General features: G+C 42.8%; 2 protein-coding genes and 1 pseudogene across 3 annotated transcripts; 2 read left to right on the top strand and 1 right to left on the bottom strand.

The window, feature by feature from the left end:
* The first annotated feature begins 3,821 nt into the window (after positions 1–3,821).
* NKAPL (NFKB activating protein like) lies at positions 3,822–5,009 on the top strand. Its single transcript, XM_007472074.1, is given in 3 exon segments — positions 3,822–4,083; positions 4,086–4,944; positions 4,946–5,009. Coding segments are annotated over 3 exon segments (1,185 nt in total).
* A 4,659-nt stretch (positions 5,010–9,668) lies between these two features.
* ZSCAN26 (zinc finger and SCAN domain containing 26) lies at positions 9,669–20,745 on the top strand. 2 transcript variants are annotated; one of them, XM_007449234.1, is made up of 4 exons: positions 9,669–9,761; positions 15,096–15,581; positions 15,881–15,998; positions 19,413–20,635. In XM_007449234.1, exons 2-4 carry the CDS (start codon positions 15,162–15,164, stop codon positions 20,312–20,314), a joined length of 1,440 nt encoding a protein of 479 aa, XP_007449296.1. In that variant the 5' UTR covers positions 9,669–9,761; positions 15,096–15,161; the 3' UTR covers positions 20,315–20,635. The 2 variants fall into 2 exon arrangements, with proteins under 2 accessions (XP_007449296.1, XP_007449297.1); XM_007449235.1 differs by lacking the exon at positions 9,669–9,761 and having other exon boundaries at positions 15,162–15,578; positions 19,413–20,745.
* On the bottom strand, positions 12,968–13,773 carry LOC103078616 (protein BEX3-like; annotated as a pseudogene).
* Positions 20,746–21,353: the final 608 nt, after the last annotated feature.

The following is a 21,353-nucleotide window of genomic DNA, read 5'->3' as shown; positions in this document are numbered from 1 at the left end:
ATCTTTTCTAGCCTTTTAAAATTTCCTTTTATTTTTATTTTTTTTTGCGATACGCGGGCCTCTCACTGCTGTGGCCTCTCCCGTTGCGGAGCACGGGCTCCGGACGCGCAGGCCCAGCGGCCATGGCTCACGGGCCCAGCCGCTCCGCAGCATGTGGGATCTTCCCAGACCGGGGCACGAACCCGTGTCCCCTGCATCGGCAGGCGGACTCTCAACCACTGCGCCACCAGGGAAGCCCCTTAAAATTTCCTTTTAAATTAACCGTATTTTTGTTACCTCCGCAAAGCTGCGCACGGGCTTACTCTACTTGCAGGTGAGCGGGGGCTACTCTTTGTTGCGGTGCATGGGCTTCTCATCGTGGTGGCTTCTCTTGTTGCAGAGCATGGGCTCTAGGCGCCCGGGCTTCAGTTATGGTGCAGGGGCTCAGTAGTAGTGGCTCACGGGCTCTAGAGCGCAGGCTCAGTAGTTGTAGCACACGGGCTTAGTTGCTCCGGGGCCCGTGGGATCTTCCCATGCCCCCTTCATTGGCAGGCGGATTCTTAACCACTGCGCCACCAGGGAAGTCCCTCTTCCTCCTCCTTTAGTGGGAAAAAAAATAGTAGGAGTGCCAACTTACCTCACAGGCTTGTGAGGATCTGCTCATACAAATAAGAAGTGCTGGGTAAATAATCTGAAAACGTTAATATTGATAGAGAAATGGAGGTCAAACACTTTGTTAACCAAAACCTCTATATATTGGAATGACAATTGTTTAATAGTAAAGGTCCTCTAAAAAAACTGTCCTGACACAAGTGTGTGACAGTGTTGATCTTATCTTGTAGTGATGTCTTAAATCATCTGTGTGGTTCCATCTCAATTATTCATAATGAGAACTTTACTCAATAAACTTATCTACTTTTCCCTAAACACACTTTTTAGTCTATTTTTTGTTACTCCTTGTGATAGCTAAAATTGGGTCTGACGAATTCAAATGTGGGAACTTTTTTTCAGTCAGCTCTGTAGATGTGGTACCTGTTTTGTACGTTTCAAATGGAGTTGCTGCTACAGGAATATCTGGGGATGACTACTTTCCTGTGGACGTTTTTTGTTAACATAACATTTTATTGTAGAAATATCCCTTTATTTCTGCATCTACCCACATTTCTCACCTTGTCTGTAGCATTAGCAAGTCCTTTCTATTCACCATATCAATCTAAGACCTTGGAATTTGAACATAGCAAGTGCTCCTGGTCTCCTTTCCCAATTAATGGCTGAATACTGTGATATATTCCTGCCTGTTCCATGTATTTTGTTTATTAGGAATTGGGTTGTCATCCAAAATCCTCTGCACAACTTTCCAAATTCCCGTTTTTATTCAAATTTCTAAGCTACTTCAAGATTTTTAAGAGTCTAGGAAAAAAAAAATCTGAACAACCCTAATGTAACTTATTTGTATAATAGTAATAAACCATGTGATTATTCCTTTCATCTGAGTGAATTCTTAAATAGCTAACATATTGCATAATTTCCAAGCTATCAGAAAATAACTATAGTTTCAGGTATTAACTCAAGTGTTAAAACTTTTAACCGTTTTCTTCCCTCTGTTCCTCACCAATTCTGCCCATCAGCATTGGGATCCTCGGAAATGAAGTTTGTAGCCTTTCAGACCTGCTACAGCAGGGGGTATAGAAGAGCTGAGACATATGTGTGAGATAAATGACAGGCTTACCAGAGCATCCTTAGCCCCTAGCAGAGTTCCTATTAAATGAGTGAATCTGGAAATTGATCCAGCTTGTTCTTTTGTATTATTTGTGAAATAAAATTCATATTTTATGGCAAGACAAGGAAAATTTAAACATAAAAAATTTTCTCTGGGGACTTCCCTGGCGGTCCAGTGGTTAAGACTCTGCATTTCCACTGCAGGGGACCTGGGTTCGATCCCTGGTCGGGGAACTAAGATCCCGCATGCCACGTGGTGTGGCCAAAAGAAAAAAAATATTTTTTCTCTGCCCTTTGGCCTCCTCTCTTTCCTCTACTGTGCATTGTGTATCTGCATTTGCATCAGCGAAACCTCCCCATCAGCAGAAATACCTGTTCAACCATAAAGAGCAACATTCTAGCACCAACAAGTTACTCCTTAAAAGGTAACATTCCTTCTTAATGGGAAAAAAGTCCCTTAAAATGAAATGTAGAGAAAAGCTCTCTCTCCATGTTTGGGCCTCTGTCATCATTAGAAAAATTCACTCTGGAGTTAGTTTATAAATGTGATCATATTGTCTATGGCGCTGCTTTTGCTCTACAATGGCAGCACCCCAATTAAGCAAAATGTTATTTTCTCAAAAAATTTTTTTCATTCTTCCCATCAGAAGACCTGTATTATGAAAAATTGTACTCAATTATTATAGTTTGAATAAGATAATTATATTTCATTAATAAAAATGTGGAAATTTGTTTTCTGTCTTATTATACGTGCATACATAATATCCTCAATTTTGTCTCTTGGCCCACAAAGTCTAAAATATTTACTATTGGCCTTTTACGGAAAAAGGTTGCTAATCCCTGTTCTAGATAATAGTTTTCTTAAGGAACAAAACTATATTCTAAAACTAATTTTCCCATATATTATCTGAAAGAGATAGTCCATCAATCAATCAATATTTGAAAACCCCATCTAATACTAAGTGGCTTAATTTTATCCAAAAGAATTTTTTTTTACATATAGTATGACATTTTTACTTACAGAGAATCTGTAATACTTTATCCATTGTGACATTTTCACCATACATGTGACCATTCATTTTTAATACTCCCTCCTATTTGCCAGTTCCTAAGGTAGCATAGTTTATGGCAGGGCACCATGCCAGTCCTTGCCTCCTTCAATCACATTACTAAAATTTTACTTAGATCAAATGACCTCATTTGGTTATATTTAATTTCTCCATTTTATTCATTTAGACGCCTAGCATCAGGAAAGCACCACTCCTAAGTTCTGACTTAACTTTTCTGTCACTTTCCAAGTCTGTCAACTAACTGAGCAGGTCAACTTAACTATAGAGAACCAAGATGACGGTAATGTCTATGCATATTTTAAGACCCCGGGGGAAGTAATCTTGCATGAAATGTTTGCCATTTTAGAGAGTGGACAAAGTGTGTGCAGAACGTGGTTCCCAAACAACAGTTTCTGAAAAGCTCAACTAGATGAGACATCTACAAGCCTGGGTTAGATGCTTCCCTGTGTTTCTGCGAATTTAAGAATAAGTGAGGACTCTGGTCCTCACTTAACTCAGGCTGAGCTCAAACTTTGATTTTAAAATAAGTTCTGGTTCTTGCTTCCAAGTGGGATTTGGTAGTCATTAATAAACGTAAACGTATCTCTGCCTTGAAGATGGTGGACAAGGTCCTTTTCAAGGAGTTAACAAGAGGAGCGTGAGAAGTAGGGAAACTTCACCAAGGGGTAAAGATAAAGAGGGCGGAAGTGAGAATGATAGGAGAGAGGGTATCAAGATGCTTAACGGCAAGTAACCATGTAGAGAAGGGAGTGTTTGAACAGTAGAGGGATTCATTGATGCGAATTCCTCTTTTTACGTTCCCACGGGGCTCAGGATGGGGAATGTAAATCCTGACAACATGCGCGGCCACGCCCTCTTTATCCGCTCTTGCGAAGAGGCCACCACGCAGCCTCAGCCAAAACAAGGACCTCACAGCTCACATGCTGATTGGTTTTCTTTGGCAAGCGCCGGAAGCGGAAGTCGTGCGCCGGACCGTTGCTAGAGCGCTTTCGTGGCCGGGAGTCGCCGTCAGTCCCGGTCTTTGTAGTAACTACCCTTGTGAGAGTGCGGCTCATGGTGCCAGTGTCCCGGTCGCGCTACCCCGAGGACACCCCAGGCTCTAGGAGACGGCGACGCAGTTCGTCGGGGAGCCTGCCTTCCGCGCAGGCCAGACTATCCCCGTGGGGCAGCCGTTCCCACTCCCACTCGGACTCCCGCGGCCGCGAGGGCCTCAGGCCTCAGTGGGGTGGGTCGGGCGTTGGTGCTCCTTGTACCTTTAGCCGCTCTGGATCTCGAGAGCGGCCCACCGGGCTCCGCAACTACGCTTTCTCGTCCTCTTCTACTATGGCGGATACCGCTACCATCACCACCACTATGCGGGCGACAGGCGGTGGGCGGAAGACTGTGAGGAGGAGAGCTATCGTCAGGGGAGGCTGAAAGAGAGAGAAAGGACTGGGGAGTTGGGAGCACCTGAGGTGTGGGGGCTGTCTCCAGAGTTTCCTGAGCCAGATTCTGGTGAACACACCCCAGTTGAGGATGAAGAGGTAAAGACTAAGAAGAGCAGCAGTTCACGTTCCCACTCTGAAGAAAAAAGGAAAAATGCCAGTCGTTCAAAAAATAAGAAAAGAAAGAAAAAGTCCAAAGGAAAACACAGGAAATATTCTGATAATAGCGACAGTAATTCAGACTACGACACTAGCTCTGATGATGATAAAAAGAGAGGAACAGAAGCCAAGAAGAAAAAGAAATACAGAGCTAAAAAGCCCAAGAAAAAGACGAAAAAGACTAAAAAAGAATCCAGTGTCAAAAGCTGTAAGGATTCAGAAGGGGAGTTGCCAGAAGATATCTGGATTGAGCAGTCAAAGATTGCAGATAACATGGCTCTAATAGGTCCAGAGGCACCTATAATACACACCTCTCAAGATGAGGAACCTTTGAACTACGGCCATGCTCTGCTTTCAGGTGAAGGTGCAGCTATGGCTGAGTATGTAAAAGCTGGAAAGCGTATCCCACGAAGAGGTGAAATTGGGCTGAGAAGTGAAGAGATTGCTTCTTTTGAATGCTTAGGTTATGTTATGAGTGGTAGCAGGCATTGCAGAACGGAGGCTGTATGACTGCGTAAAGAGAACCAGATCTATAGTGCTGATGGGAAGAGAGCCCTTGCATCCTTTAACCAAGAAGAGAGACGGAAGAGAGAATAAGATTCTAGCTAGTTTCAGAGAGATGGTGTACCGAAAGACAAAAAGGAAAGATGACAAATAAGAACTTTTGTTCTATAGCTGGACTTTTAAGAATTTTATCTGACCAAAATTAGAAGGCTTTATGATGCTGCTGTACCTACTATAAGTTCCTCAAGAAAAAACTGCTTTTTGAGATCTCTTAGCAATTTATTTTTTGTTATTTTTAATTTTAAAAGTAAAAAGTGCACGTTTTAAAAAATATTCAAACACTACAGGAGGAAAGTCAGTAAAATGTAAGTCTTTTACCCCAGCCCCTGATCCTTCTCCCCAAAGAAATCTCTTTTTGGAATCTTCTATATCTGTCCATAAGTTCCGTGTATATATAAGCATGTGTGTTGCAGGCTAAAGATTGGATCTATTAACCTGAAAGGTTTTTTGTTTTTTTCCCTGTTGCTCTGACTTTTCTCTCTTTGAGGGCTTCATTGCCTCATGGAGCCGTTTATTTACCCCAGGGAGAACCAGAAGAACCCCAGAAAGAACAAAGGATTCAATTGAGTGTATATTTCTGGTTTCCATTTAACACTGAGTTAAAAAGTAGAGGTTTAGGGGCTTCCCTGGTGGCGCAGTGGTTGAGAGTCCGCCTGCCGATGCAGGGGACATGGGTTTGAGCCCCGGTCCGGGAAGATCCCACATGCCGCGGAGCGGCTGGGCCCATGAGCCATGGCCTCTGAGCCTGCGCGTCTGGAGCCTGTGCTCTCCAACGGGAGAGGCCACAACAGTGAGAGGCTCGCATACCGCAAAAAAAAAAAAAAAAAAAAAAAAAGTAGAGGTTTATTGGCTCATTTTCCTCTTCAGGCTGGTTTCCCTTAAATAACGAAAAGGCTGCCAAAGCTCCTGAGTTTGGTTATATATTTTTCTGGTCCACCTATGAAGAGAGAACATTTTTGTCCTGGCATTCCAAACAAGAATACCGAGATGCAGCCTAATTAGATTAGCTTAGGTCACATGCCCTTCCTCAGAAAAGGAATTGTTGCAAGGGAAATAGAATGGCCTATTCCTGAATCTGCAGGTTTTTGTCACCCTAATGGGCTACATGGGCAAGGAATGGATACCTGAGTGAAAATCAGAGTAATGTTGGGAAGTGGGGGTAGGCAACCAACAAATGCCCACTACAGTTTTGAATGATTTTTTTAAAAATATAGAATAGAGCCAAAGTTTTCTTGAAGAAAAGCTTGGCTTTGACTTAGAAGCCGAGTACCTGATTGAAGGGGTGATAGGATTTATCCATAAAAATAAACATAAATAAGATAACGATCCAGAGTGCTTGAGTATTCCAAAGAGTAGATTAGGCACCAGCTAGACTAGGAGGAGAAAGAACAAAATGAGAATAAAGGAGGAGCTCCTGAAAAGGAGATCAGATCAGGTGGGACCAGGTGGACAAGAGAGTTAGCATTGAGAGACTGGCTAGCACCAGTGCTGGAAAAGACTTTTAGAGTGAGCTCCACTCATGTTCTGTGGTAAGGCTTTTGTTGTCATCCAGTGACATCTTCCGGAACTCTGAGACTTCAGCGCTAACCAAACTAATTTGGATAAGCCCCTTTTCAAGGCTCAAGACCCTGGTAACTCCACAGAGCTGAAGGAGAAGGAGTGCAGTTCTAGAATCTGGCAGGGCAGAGTGATGTAGAAGGGCACTTTTACCCCAGTATGTGACTTGATTGACACTGGACCACACTAGCTTGAGATTTTCCCCAAAGAGAGTTGGGTGAAAGCCGCCTTGTTACATATGTATATTTCCATTTTTAGAAACAAACCATACCACACTATACAGATGGATCTATACCTTGCTTTTTTCACTAAGCAATATATATTGGAGATATTTTATATCAATGCATGTAAATCTGTCTCTTTTTAATGACTTTATAATGTTCTGTTTTATGGAAGAACCATGTTTTATCCAATGTTTAAGATGTTTTCTGTATTTTGGTATTATACAATACTTGCAGTGAAAATCGTGGATGTATGAGAGTATTATCTGTAGCATACTCATCTAGAAATAGAATTAATTATTGGGTCAAAAGTCCTTTGGGTCATCTAAAAATGGCCATCTAGAAGTGGAATTATTAAATCAAAGGGAAGATATTTATAAGTGCTTTCTATGTGCAAGGCACTATAGCAGATATTAGGGACAAACCAAAGAGCAAGTTAGGCTTGATCCCTGCCATCAAAGAATTTTACATGCTACTGGTGTACTTGTAACTCATGGCTGTAATGCAACAGTGCCTCTGATCATATAGAAAAGGAAGCTTTTATTTTAAATATCCTATGAATGGACCTGATGGAAACATATAGACGACCGTTTTGTTTACAAAAATGAGGATAATCCTGGAAAATGAAAATCTCAAGTTTGAAAATTGATTTGTATTATTAGTGAAATGTAGCTCTGTCCTGGTAAAAATTGCATTTTGATTTGTTCTCACCTTATCTACCTCTACCCCTTCCAAAAGATACAAACAGACTACATAAAAATGCACACCTTGAATTTTTGTTGAAAAACTCTTGTTTGTCAAGCTACATTAAGTGTATTTATTTTCATGGGATAAACAACGCAATGCCAATAATCTCAGCCTTGATAATATGAGTGACATTTAAGAAGCCAGCCATGGTAGGGAGTTTGAAAGGGGGTAAATGAATTAGAATACATTTACTTCCTTTTAAAATTAAAATTTATGTTTACTCCTTGCATAATTTTTTTGGGGGGAAAGCACTTCTTTATAAATTTGAAAAATCAGTTGTATGTTTTCCTTTCAGGACAGAATATTAACTTCTAATTAGTAAAATATTTGCATTGACTGGATTTGTTAGCCTAAGGAAAAGTTGGGGGGTTTTTTTGCGGTACGCGGGCCTCTCACGCTTGTGGCCGCTCCCGTTGCACAGCACAGGCTCCGGATGCGCAGGCTCAGCGGCCATGGCTCACGGGTCCAGCCGCTCCGCGGCATGTGGGATCTTCGCGGACCGGGGCACGAACCCGTGTCTCCTGCATCGGCAGGCGGACTCTCAACCACTGCGCCACCAGGGAAACCCAGGAAAAGCTTTTAAGTAAATATACTTTAATTGTTTTGTTTGTTTTGTTGGTACGCGGGCGTCTCACTGTTGTGGCCTCTCCCGTTGCGAAGCACAGGCTCCGGACGCGCAGGCTCAGAGGCCAGGGCTCACAGGCCCAGCCGCTCCGCGGCATGTGCCACCAGGGAAGCCCTACTTTAACTTTTAAAAGATATTTTCGAGCTCTGACCCTCAAGGAGAAGATAACTCTCCTGATGATAGAATTATTTTTTCTTTCCTGTTATGAAAATTTCAGGCTTGAAACAATATGAATTATGTCATAAAACAATGGTTAGTATATTTGTTTCAAAATTATCAATGATTAAACCAAAGTTTGTTCAGGTTTTTTAAAGGGTTTATTTTGTTCACAGACTATAAAAATACAGTTTGTGATGAGGTGGGCAAGACAGGGAATATTTGTTTTCTTCTGCAGAATTTATTTTTGTAGTGATATATGAACCCCTGCACCACCCCCTCACCCCCATACATTGCAGAGAATAATCTTTGATTACTCTCTCCCATAGTAATAGACAGACTGTAACTGAGCAGGACCCTATGGGGCCTCCCCAGGACAGACACCTCCCCCATATCCTCTGCTGTGGCTCCTCTCTGAAGTATAGATACATAGATAATAGTATCTGATGCATTCTTCCTGAGTTGTTTTACAGATGCTAAAATTACCACCAAATGGAAGAAATTAACTACTTGATGATCATGAGCCCCCAGACCTACAGGCTCCTAAGAACTGATAATGTTAACCGCCCTGTTACCGCAACACCAACCAATCAGAGAAGTGTGCAGGAGCTTGACCACCGTCACCTGGCTTTTAAAAAAATGCTTTGCTGAAAACCTTTGGGGAGTTGGGGGTGTTTTGAGCACGGACCACGCGTTCTCCTTGCTTGGTCCTGCAATAAACCTTTCTCTGTTCCAGACTCCGACGTTTTGGTTGGTTTGGCCTCACTGTTCGTCCAGCTCACTAACTTGCGTTTTGTAACAATTCTGAATTTTTTATTATCTTAAACCCTTCAATACAAATATACGTTCGTTGTTCAATTTAATCTTCAAAATACTTTGACATTTATTTTTTCCACTGTATTTGATGACTTTTTAAATTGGGAACACATGGTAATATATGTGTCCGTGTTTTAATTACGTGAGTAAGCAAAGTGGAACGCCAGCTGTTTGTGATAACAGTAAAGTGAGCTGGCCCGTTTTTTACATGAATAAAATAAATTTCGGCTTAAAAAATGAAAAAACAGTAAGCGCACAACGGGACGCCCCTCTCAGCCGCGGGGCTTGGAGAACGTTCAGCCAACCGTTGGGAGCTTGGCCGCCTCCTGCGAGGCGGGAGCAGAAGGCCATCGAGCCGCGGTCCTCCCGCAGTCCTAGAGCGACGCTAAAGTGAACCGGGGAGCGAGAGCCGGAGATCAGCAAAGAGCTAAGACGGGGCTTGACAGCGTTTGGCCCTTCCTGCCGGTCGTTGGAGAGGTGAGTGGTGACTGTGCCCTAGCTTGGGGAGGAACTGCAGCCCGTGGGCTGGGGATTAACTGATTCCCTGAGGGTGGAAGTGCAGGGAAGCCTTACCCGACAGAGGGGCCGTGTGGACTTGGGGCGGGCGAGAGGTGTCAATCCTGGGCCCTAGGAGGGGAATGATGCTGTGGATCTAGTTATTGGGGCACAACCTTCTGCTGTATATTTTTCATCCACTGAGCTCAATTTTAAATACCTATTAAAGGTAAGCCTTAGAAGGTAACATTTGAGCAGAAACCTGAGGGAGGTTAAAAGATCTGTGTGGCCTTTGGGGGTACGAATTTTCTAAGCAGGGGGGAACAGCAAGTGCAAAGGCCCTAAAGCGGGAGCTTGCTTAACATATTCGAGGAATAGCAGGGAGACTAGAGTGGTTGGAGCGCAGTGAACAAGGAGGAAGTGTGCAGAAGATGATATCAGAAAGATTGGGGGGTGGGAGGAGGCCTGCAGAAAAAGTGGGCGTTGTATTGTGTAAGGAATTTGCTCATTTCTTGGCGTGAAGAGTTGTCGGAAAATTTTAAGCAAAGGAAAAACAGCTGACATGTTTTAAAGCATCTACAGCTGGGAACTCATGATGAGAACAGACTGTAGGAAGGCAGGAAAAAAGCCAGTCCCAGTTTGAAGGCTGTCAGGCAGGGAGAATTCTCTCTTACTTGGGGAAAGTCAGCCTTTTTTTTTTTTTTTTTTTTCTATTCTGGCCTTCAACTGATTGGATGAAGCCCGCTCATATTAATGAGAGCAATCTGCTTTACTCAGTCGACTGATTTAAATGTTAATCTCATCCAAAAACGCCTTTACAGAAACACGAGAGTAATGTTTGGCCAAATATCTGGGTACTCGGTGGCCCAGTCAAGTTGTTACATAAAATTAACCATTTTTACTTTCTGTCTAAGAATCATTACTTTCGCAGACTTTTTTTTCATTTTCATTAAGAGTTCCATTGCCCCTTGAACAATGCTGGGGTTAAGGGCTCCTACCCCCAGTGCAGTCGAAAATCTGAGTATAACTTTACAGTCAGTCCTCTGTATTCACAAGGCCGCATCGCAGATTCAGCCAACTGCAGATTTAGCCTATTTATTGGAAAAAAAAAAATCCATGTATCAGTATAAGTGGACCTGCGCAGTTCAAACTTGTGTTGTTCAAGGGTCAACTGCAGCATGATTGGCTTTTTGAATTATAAGTCCATTTTTGATAGAGAAAAATATCAGCTGGGAGTGCTACTCTAATACACATCCAGGAATATATAACAGCTAGCTGATATTTTTCAGCTAGCTGTTATATATTTGGAATTTGGAACCTAACTGGCTGCAGCCACTAACTGAGCCTCATGCATATTGGTTCAGAAGTGTGTGCCAGCAATTAAGCCTTTTTTTTTTTTTTTTTTTCTATTCTGGCCTTCAACTGATTGGATGAAGCCCGCTCATATTAATGAGAGCAATCTGCTTTACTCAGTCGACTGATTTAAATGTTAATCTCATCCAAAAACGCCTTTACAGAAACACGAGAGTAATGTTTGGCCAAATATCTGGGTACTCGGTGGCCCAGTCAAGTTGTTACATAAAATTAACCATTTTTACTTTCTGTCTAAGAATCATTACTTTCGCAGACTTTTTTTTCATTTTCATTAAGAGTTCCATTGCCCCTTGAACAATGCTGGGGTTAAGGGCTCCTACCCCCAGTGCAGTCGAAAATCTGAGTATAACTTTACAGTCAGTCCTCTGTATTCACAAGGCCGCATCGCAGATTCAGCCAACTGCAGATTTAGCCTATTTATTGGAAAAAAAAAAATCCATGTATCAGTATAAGTGGACCTGCGCAGTTCAAACTTGTGTTGTTCAAGGGTCAACTGCAGCATGATTGGCTTTTTGAATTATAAGTCCATTTTTGATAGAGAAAAATATCAGCTGGGAGTGCTACTCTAATACACATCCAGGAATATATAACAGCTAGCTGATATTTTTCAGCTAGCTGTTATATATTTGGAATTTGGAACCTAACTGGCTGCAGCCACTAACTGAGCCTCATGCATATTGGTTCAGAAGTGTGTGCCAGCAATTGGCAGACACTAGTCACTGATTTCTAGAGTCACTCAAGAGTTGTCAAAATCAAGAATGCTCACTCTACACATACCAAGAGCCTGTTTCAAAGGACGATGGTGGAATTCTCTGAGTTCATTTTTGACATGTTGGGTTTGAAAGGCTTTTGTAAGGTATCCAGAAACCAGATAGCTAGAAGGAAATATAGATCTGGCACTCTTGAGGTATCTGGGCTGAAAAATAAGGAAGTCATCAGCATAAAGATAGTAATTGAACTTACAGACATACCTGTCCTCTACATTACCCCCTCCTATCTTATGTCCTATTTCTCTCCTTCCTTTCAATGTCCTATTTTTTGAAAGTAATTTTTTCTTACTCTTGCCATTTTCTCATTCTCCTGTGGCAAAGTGACTGTCCTCCCTATCCCATGACCAGAACTGCCTTCACAGAGGTCACAATGACCTCTTTGTTTTTTAATTAAGTGCATCTGTCAGTTCGTAGGTGAACGCACCTTCCTATAACATTTCACTCTTGAACACTGCCTCTTTATAATTCCAGTTATAAATCAGTCAGTTGCTATTCTTTTTCTGGGGGTGGGGGGATGTTCCAGTGCGGACCAGAAAACCTGCTAAACAAATTCTAAAAGAGCTGTACCACTATTTAGTTACTATTCTTTACAATTATTATCTCATTTACCTCAAAACATCTCTCTGAATTAGATATTACCTTCATTTTACAAATGAGTAAACAAACAGTGTAAGTGACAGAGCTAGACTAGAACCCAGGCCTGTCTGAGGCCCAGGCTCTTTCCATCACTCCACACTTACAGAAACAGATCCCCTTGGCCTTCTAGATACTACTATCCTTGTTTTCCTACCTCTGCAGTTGTTCCTTCTTCTCTTCCTTACATGTAGGTGTTTACGAGAGTTCCAGCCCACTTAGCCTTTTCCCAGCCATAACTAACAACTATCCTGAACATGTGAGGTTTTCCAACAGTTCTGTGCTCAGACTTTTCTCTGTCTGAAAAACCCTTTCCCGATTTTCTTGCCTAACTTTCACTTGTCTTGTAAGAGTCAGAAGGACTCACCTCCAGAAAGCCTTTTCTTTCTTTCTTTTTTTTTTTTTTTTTTGCTATTTAATTGCTTTATTAGCTTTACATTTTTCCATGCAAATGGGTGAAACTCTACTGTTGACAGAAACTTAGATTGGGTGCCCAGGCAACCTCCAGTGAGAAGCTGGTAACACAGAACCCACCTGACACATGGAAATTACATAAGGTTCACAGCAAACGGATCAGTAAAGGCATATCAGGAAAATGTAAGGAAAAGGAGAATGAAAATGGGAATCACAGTATTAATCTCGTGGAAAATGGCAGGAGTCAAGGCATAAGGCAAAATTCATCATGATGGTCATGGTGATTAGAGAGCTCCCCCATAAGGATACGCTGCAGTTCCTCAACTGCAGCTCCCTAAGTTTTCTCCTGATTTCTCTCATCTCCTCCATGAACATTTCCATATCATCTCCAACTCCACCCATCCCATCGTTGACCTGCCTCTTGGGTATGGCCCATCGGAAATTAGGGGCAAGTCGGCGAGCCTGTCCCTGTCTATTATTTCCTGCTGGCTGGTGGCCTTCGCCCCCTCCCAAAGGGCGGTCTTGCTCTGCATTCTGCACAGGCTGCTCCACTTCTCCGTTTTCCTGGACCTATCCTCGCTGCCTCCTGCTCTTTATTCTTGCCACGAGTGCACCTCCTAGACGCTTAGTCCTGCAGACCTGCAAGGGGCCAGGGTCGGGGCAGGGGGCTTCAGAAAGCCTTTTCTGACCTGCTAATTCACTTGAGATTTCTTACGGAGCAGAGAGCCGTAAAGGCCAAGGAGTTCTTTTATCTCTGTGTCTCAGCAACTAAGAGAGTCTGGCACATTGTAGACAATCTGTAAATGAGATGAGTTATGAATATCAATATATTCTTTTAGTTAATTCTGATACTGGCTTTAATTAATGAACCTACAAGCAGTTTTACTCATTTTGTGTCTTTTTTCCCCTCTCAACATTTGGAGAATTTTCAAATCTACCGAAAATTTGAAAGAGTAGTACAATTAATACGATATACCCCTCATATAGCAGCAGCTGTGAACTTCCTGCTACATTTGTGTTCTCTCTCTCTCTCCACACACCGCCCCCCATAATCCCCCCTCCCCCAAACATTTGAAAATAAGTTTTAGTACCATCTCCTGAGAATAAGGATATTCTCTTAAGTGACCACCTGAGAAAACTCTTAAGATCTACACACTTTTTCTGTAAAGGGCCATATAGTAAATGTTTTGAGCTTTGCAGGTGATACAATCTCTATGGCAACTACAGTTGACCCTTGAACAGAAGGGTTTGAACTGCATGGGTCCACTTATGTGCGGATTTTTTCAATAAATATATCAATAGTATCAATACCTGTGTTTTCATTTTACAGATCTTTAAGTGTGGGGAAAAGTTTGTGTTTGATTAGAGATCACAATATGTGGAGTCTAAAGAACTAGAGTTTGAATCCTGATCCTATCCGAGCTGTTCAGCTTGGTCATCTACCAGTTCCTTTGTGTTTGAGGCAGAAATAGTAAGTAGTATACGGATTTTTGACTACACAGGGGTCAGTGCGTTCAAGTACTCAGTCCTGCAGTGTATTGTGAAAGCAGATGTAAACACTATCTAAACAAATGGGTTTGGCTGTATTCCAGTAAAGTTTTATGTACAAAACAGCCTTTGGGCTCTATTTGGTCTGCTGGGCCATAGTTTGCATATATATATTATTCATATTCAGATTTCTGAATTCTTCAAAACATATTTGTATCTTTTTTTTAACTTAAGAGCAAATTTCACACATTGCATTTTGCTGTATCTCTTTAATCTTGAAAAATACCTTCCCCACACCTTTTTATTTTCACGATATTGATTGTTTGGAAGAGTACATGCCTATTGTAGAGAAGCTGCATTCTGGACATTCTGGATTTATCTGAAAGTTTCCTCATTGTTAGATTCATGTTAAACACTTTTAGTAAAAATGCTACCTAAGTGATAAGGCACAAGGTCAGTTGTCTTGCTGTTGGTATTACTAGGTTTCATTTGATTAAGTTTGTGACTGCCAGATAGCTCCATTCTTCCCCTTGTAATTCATAAGCAATCATTGTGGTGATTCTCTGAGACTATGAGCTTGTCCTTTCCCCCTACTCCTTTCACCCAATGATTTCACCCATTTGTGGTCCTTGATTGAAACAGTTATTTCCTCAAGGGCTATAAAATGGTGATTTTTTCAAATCTATTATTCCTGCTATGTTAGCTGGCAGTCTTCTGTAAAACAGAGTCTTCTCATTTTGTATGGTTGTTTCAGAGAGAAAAAAAAATGGATAGTAATTATTGGAAATGTATAAACCCAACAAAGGGGTGTTGCTATTGTTGTTATTATCATTACTACTACTATACTATTACTGTTTCTGTGATTCTTGTTATTACATTTGCAGGGGTATCCCTGAGGAGGCAGTCAAAAGAAAGTTCTTCAGAACAGAGAGAGCAGACTGAAGCTGGGGATGGCGAAAGCACTGGTAACCACTCCTTCCCTGTCTCCTCTGAATCTGAAGAAGGAGGGACTTCACTTAGTGAAGGAGGATCACCGTTCTCCTCGGGAACAGGGGGCCAAGCTGCAAGGAAACAGTGCAGGCCTCGGGCAGGAGCCACTGTGCAAACAGTTCAGGCAGTTGCGCTATGAAGAGACCACAGGACCTCGAGAAGCGCTGAGCCGGCTCCGGGAGCTCTGCCGACAGTGGCTGCGGCCCGACGCCCACACCAAGGAGCAGATCCTGGAGCTGCTGGTGCTGGAGCAGCTCCTGACCATCCTTCCTGAGGAGCTGCAGGCCCGGGTGCGGGAGCATCACCCAGAGAGTGGGGAAGATGTGGTTGTTGTACTGGAGGATTTGCAGCCAGAACTGAGAGGAACAGAACAACAGGTGGTAAGGGTCAGATGTGCTCTTTTGTAGGAAAGCAGGAATTGAGACCTCTGGCCAGAGCGGTGGCCATGAGCTCACCAGTGGGAGAATCTCTAAGCTTTGGTTCAGTTTCTTTTCAGTCTGACTGTTCATTGCTGAAGGTCTTACCTCAGCCTTACCTGTCTCTGGTGGGAGGAAACTGAATGTGCTCCAGCTTCTCCAGCCTCTTTGCCCTTCTGTGGTTTCTCTTCGCTCTCTTTTCTAACATTGTTTTTCTGAACAGCAGTTTCCTCCTAAACCCATGTGTACCTAATCATCCCTAGGACCTAAACCAGGCAAAGAAACAGAAAATGCTTGTGGAGGAGACGGCCCCTCTGAAAGCAGTGCCGAAGCAGCAGGTCCAGCCTGAGGGTGAAATTCCCAAGCCCAAGAGACAGAAGGGTAAGAAGTAGACTGCATCTTCCTGCATGTGAGATGTGGTGGGCTCATGGTTCCCCCCCCACACCCGAGGCCCTGCTCAGCACCCTTGGCATTTTGTGTCTTGTTCTTGTTTTGAGTCAGGTTTACTGAAGTGTAAATTACATGCAGTAAAATTCACTCTTCGTAAGTGTACAGGCCAATGACTTTTCACAAACATGAAATAACTGTACTTGTCTAATGATCACCACAATCAAGATATAAAAGTTTCCATCACCCCAGACATTTCCTTTTTCCCTAATCCTTGTTTCTGTTTTTGGATGTTTCTAGTTTGGGGTTTTTTTTGTTTTTTTTTTTTTGCGGTACGCGGGCCTCTCACTGTTGTGGCCTCTCCCGTTGCCGGAGCACAGGCTCCAGACGCGCAGGCTCAGCGGCCATGGCTCATGGGCCCAGCTGCTCCGCAGCATGTGGGATCTTCCTGGACCGGGGCATGAACCCGTGTCGCCTGCATAGGCAGGCGGACTCTCAACCAGTGCGCCACCAGGGAAGCCCTGGGGGTTTTTTTTGTTCAGTTAAAACTGAATGCTTCTCCTGTGTAGATGTTCACCTTTCTCTTCTCCCCATTACTGTAGGGGTGAATTAAAAAAGGAGTGGTAGTTTCTTACCCAAGGCAAAGAATTCCAGCCACATGATTCATTACTCATTTTTCTTACCACATTCAAATTATTGTAAACGACTACTGTCTTTTACTTCTAAATGTTGCCTGAATTATTTTTTTTTGCTGTACCATATTTCCTTTGACTCTGAATTTCTTTAATTTCTATCCCTTTCATTTTCTCCTCTTTCCAGTCTGATACAAGCCCTGCTTCTCTTTTTGTTTTACTGTCTGTCATTTTAGTGCTTCCACTGAAGTTAAATTACCTCCTGTTCATTCTCTGTCATTTAAACACATTCATTAATGTTGCTCTCCTCGTTAAAGCCCTTCAGTGAGCTAAGTAATGTTATTCTTTCAATTTTTTCTGATGTTTTAAAAATTCCATAATAAAAATAAAAACCAACACACCACCTTCAGTGACTCCCAATAGCCTTTAACAAAGGCCTCACACGGCATGTTCTGGCATTTGCAGACCTTGCAGCCCCATGTCCACTAACATCACCAGCTTGCTCCGATTTGCTTGAGACTTTTAGCTCCAGCTGTTGCATGTGCTGGGAAACCCCTCAGTCCCAGACACATTGGGCCAATTAATCGCCCTTTGTCCCACCTGCTCACACTGTGTTCCCCTCATGCTGAGTTGCATTCCATTTCCCATTTGCTCCTCTTCTGTCTGGAATACTTTTTCCTCACTCTCCCTGGCTAATTCCTCCTCATCCTTCAGGACCTAGCTTAGATATCACTTTCTTTGTCCTTCCCTAATTTCTCCAAGTCTGGATCAGTTTCCCCAGCTCTGCTGCTAGAGCTCCAAGTTTTCTCCTACCATGGAACTGATCGTATTATATTAGAGTTGCTGGTTTACTTCTCTTTTTCTCCCACCAGACCAAAAGGGCAGGGGCTTTGTTTTGTTTCCTGAGTCTGCTACTGTCCCTGGACTAGAGTAGACCTTCAGTAAATGTCTATTTGATGAATGGCTGATTTCAATTCTAAAGGCTCCTTTTACCTACTACCTACTCCCCCTGCTCAATTTCTGAGTCTGCTTCAAAAGTCCTCTTCTTCTGGAAGCTTTCTGAGTAAAGTCACTGAAAGAGAGAGGCCTACCTTTTCTAAACAGCCTTGTAGAAATGAATTTATGCCGTGTAATCAGCGATGGGTGTTTAAGTATGAAAAGTAGATTTAGGAATAGTAGATTCTTGAAACTGTTCCTTAACCTCTAGATCTGTTGAAAATGTTATTTTATATTCTTCTTTTATTTATTTATTTACTTTTGGCTGCGTTGGGTCTTCGTTGCTGCATGCGGGCTTTCTCTAGTTGTGGCGAGTGGGGGCTACTCTTCGTTACGGTGCATGGCTTCTCATCGCGGTGGCTTCTCTTGTTGCGGAGCACGGGCTCTAGGTGCGCGGGCTTCAGTAGTTGTGGCGTGCAGGCTCAGTAGTTGTGGCTCATGGGCTCTAGAGCACAGGCTCAGTAGTTGTGGTGCACGGGCTTAGTTGCTCCGTGGCATGTGGGACCTTCCCAGACCAGGGCTTGAACCCGTGTCCCCTGCATTGGCAGGTGGATCCTTAACCACTGCACCAGTAGGGAAGCCCCATTATTTTATATTCAAGTTCAGGTTGTTTTTCAGTTTTGGAGGCCCCTGCCTCCCCTTTTAGTTGTGTATGTCATTATAAAATCACTGGAAAAGAACCTCTCTTGTTCTCATCCCTTAACTCTCACTCCCTCCCCCATGGAGCCTACTTCATCCTCTTGCAAAAGGCCTTTACACACAGTACATGTTTTTAATCTTCCGTCTCCCACATGTGCTTTTACTTTCCCTGATATCTCCTTCCCACACCCTTCACTTTCTCATCTACTCTCACTCTTTAAATGATCTGCCTTTATCTTGCTTACACGGGGTAACCCTCATTTGCTTGTTATGAGTGCTGCTTAGATGCTCCCTCTTCTATTTTCTCCATCCATCTCCCCTTTTACTCTCTCGTTCTGACTTTGCATCCCCTTTCAGGCTCCTGGACTTAAAAGACTTATCCTATCTACTGTTCCCTCTCACCCTCTTCCCTGTGTGTCTGAGCTAAGGTTTTATTCAGCACACATTGTTATAATTTGCTTATATGTCTTATGTTCCAGACATATAAGCAAATTATTACAGCACTGAGATATAATAGCTCCATTGAACCACACAGGAAAGCAGTTACTGCCGTCCAAGGAGATCAGGAAAGGCTAAGACATTTTTGTGGACTTCATGTTACCCTCAGGGCATTCTGGCCCAGTGTTTTTGATTTATTGGTGAGGAGACTGAGCCCAGAGGAATTACCTAAGATTACGCAGTTAATCATGATAAAACTGGCACCACGTCTGCATGTCTTCATTTCCAGTTTATTTCTTCATTTCTGGTGCTAGCCCTTTCTTATTGGCCCCAGGGTACTCAGTTGACCTAGCTTTCTAATTTTCCACATGAGGCCATTATCAGGAACATACAGCCATGCCCTTTATCACAGTTCGCTTGCTTGCTAACTTCTGTGTGTGTGTATGTATGTATAGATGTGTGTATCACATGATAAACCTCAAACCATTTAAAATAAGTTGCCTCTCACCATAATCCCCCAAAGGCAGCCACTGTTAAACAGTTTCTTATGTATCATTCCATGTATGTTCTATGCAAACACCAGCACCCACAACATTTCCACTTTGCACACATGGCTTGATTCAACTTTTTTTCCTCCTAATTGTAGATTCCTTTCCCTAAGCACCAAAAAACAAGTAACTGTGGTATATATTTAATGTTTCAGGTGAGGAGACAAGGATTGAGAATGGGAAGCCAGTTGTAGAGACAGACTCCTGTGGAGGAGTGGAATCATCTGGGAAAATATCTGAACCCAAAGAGGCTTATTATGAGGACTCTAACTTGGATAGGCAGCAGGCCAAGGCCAAGGAGAAGACTGACTATAAATGCTCAGAATGTGGGGAGGGGTTCATCCAGCACTCAGACCTGATTAAGCATGAAGGTTCACACAGGGGAGAAAAGCTCTGTGAATCTGAAGTGTGTCAGAGTTCTAGTCTTACTGGACATCAGAAAATCCACTCTAGAGAGAAGGGTCATCAGTGTCATGAGTGTGGGAAAACCTTTCAGAGAAGTTCACACCTTGTCAGACATCAGAAAATCCATCTTGGCGAGAAGCCTTATCAGTGCAAGGAGTGTGGAAAAGTCTTTAGCCAGAATGCAGGCCTTTTGGAACATCTCAGAATCCATACTGGAGAGAAACCTTACCTGTGTATCCACTGTGGAAAGAACTTTCGGCGCAGCTCTCACCTTAATCGACACCAGAGAATTCATAGTCAGGAGGAGCCCTGTGAGTGCAAGGAGTGTGGGAAAACCTTTAGTCAGGCCCTGCTCCTCACCCACCATCAGAGAATCCACAGCCACTCCAAAAGCCATCAGTGTAACGAGTGCGGGAAAGCCTTCAGTTTGACCTCAGACCTTATTCGACACCACAGGATTCACACAGGAGAAAAACCTTTCAAGTGTACTATATGCCAGAAAGCCTTCCGACTAAACTCACACCTTACTCAGCACGTGAGAATCCACAACGAGGAAAAACCGTACAAGTGTAATGAATGTGGAGAAGCCTTCAGGCAGAGGTCAGGTCTTTTTCAACATCAGAGATATCACCACAAAGACAAACTGGCTTGATGAGGTGTCCTCTCTTTATGGACCATCAGAGACAGTACATTAACAAGCAAGCCGGCACTTTAGGAAAGGCACTCTAGCCAACTCTGGCAGAGAACTCTTGGGGACCAAGTTGGAGGCTATCTGCCTCCTCTCTCTCTCCTTTGTTTTCCTTGTAGTCAGCTTTGGGCCACAGTAATTTGACCCTAGACCCTGGGGGATCAAAGGTAAATAGCATTCTTTACTGCAGGACTTCTCAGAGCCTTTAGCATGCTAAATGCATAGCTATGCATCTCCAAGTAGTAGAGAGCCTCATGATTGAGTGAGGGCTTTAAGTCAGCAATGAATCAAGTGTCCACAGATTTACAGGCTTAAACAGAAAAAGAGCAGGTTGATATTTTTGCATATGCTACAGCAACAGACTCCTATACAGTAAAATCAATGATATTTGGAAGTATATCATACTCAAAGGTATCTTAAAGGACAGGTTAATGGTGAACATTTTCGCCCACTGGTTTTACTACCCTGCCTGCCCCTAGCATTATCCTCTCCTTCCCTACCCCCAATCAGCATTTTGGAAAGCAAAGATGATCTAATTTTACCATTTCGCAGCCCCATCCCTGCCATAATACCTCATTGATTCAAGTTAGAGAGTAAGGTTTTATTTAGACTATGGAAGAGATTTCATAAGCCATTTGAATGAACCGGGCTGAATTAATCCAAGTAGCAACTGTCTTCATAACTCCAGTGTCAGTATAGTGGCTGCTGCATAGAAACTTCAAACAATGGGGAAAGAAATTGGACTTTTTTCCTTTAATACTGAGGACAGAATTTTAAAATGCTGCTTGTTCTGGAATTTTGAAAGTCAAATCAGAAAAACAGCTTGGAAGAGATCATGATCTTCATGTTGTGAATGCCAAAATGTCATGGTAATGATGAAGCTTAGGGAATTCCACTTCTGAATATATCACCAGGATGATAAACATCACTTGCTGATTGGTGGTAGCTGCTTGGGGTACTTCTCACTCTGTCACGTGAGTGGGAAGACTGGTGAGTCCTCATG

The sequence above is a fragment of the Lipotes vexillifer genome, unplaced genomic scaffold (genome assembly GCF_000442215.2).
Source record: "Lipotes vexillifer unplaced genomic scaffold, Lipotes_vexillifer_v1.1 scaffold657, whole genome shotgun sequence".
Classification (NCBI taxonomy): domain Eukaryota; kingdom Metazoa; phylum Chordata; class Mammalia; order Artiodactyla; family Lipotidae; genus Lipotes; species Lipotes vexillifer.
The sequence above is the reverse complement of the archived record's forward strand: the minus strand, read 5'-3'. Positions and strand labels throughout refer to the sequence as shown.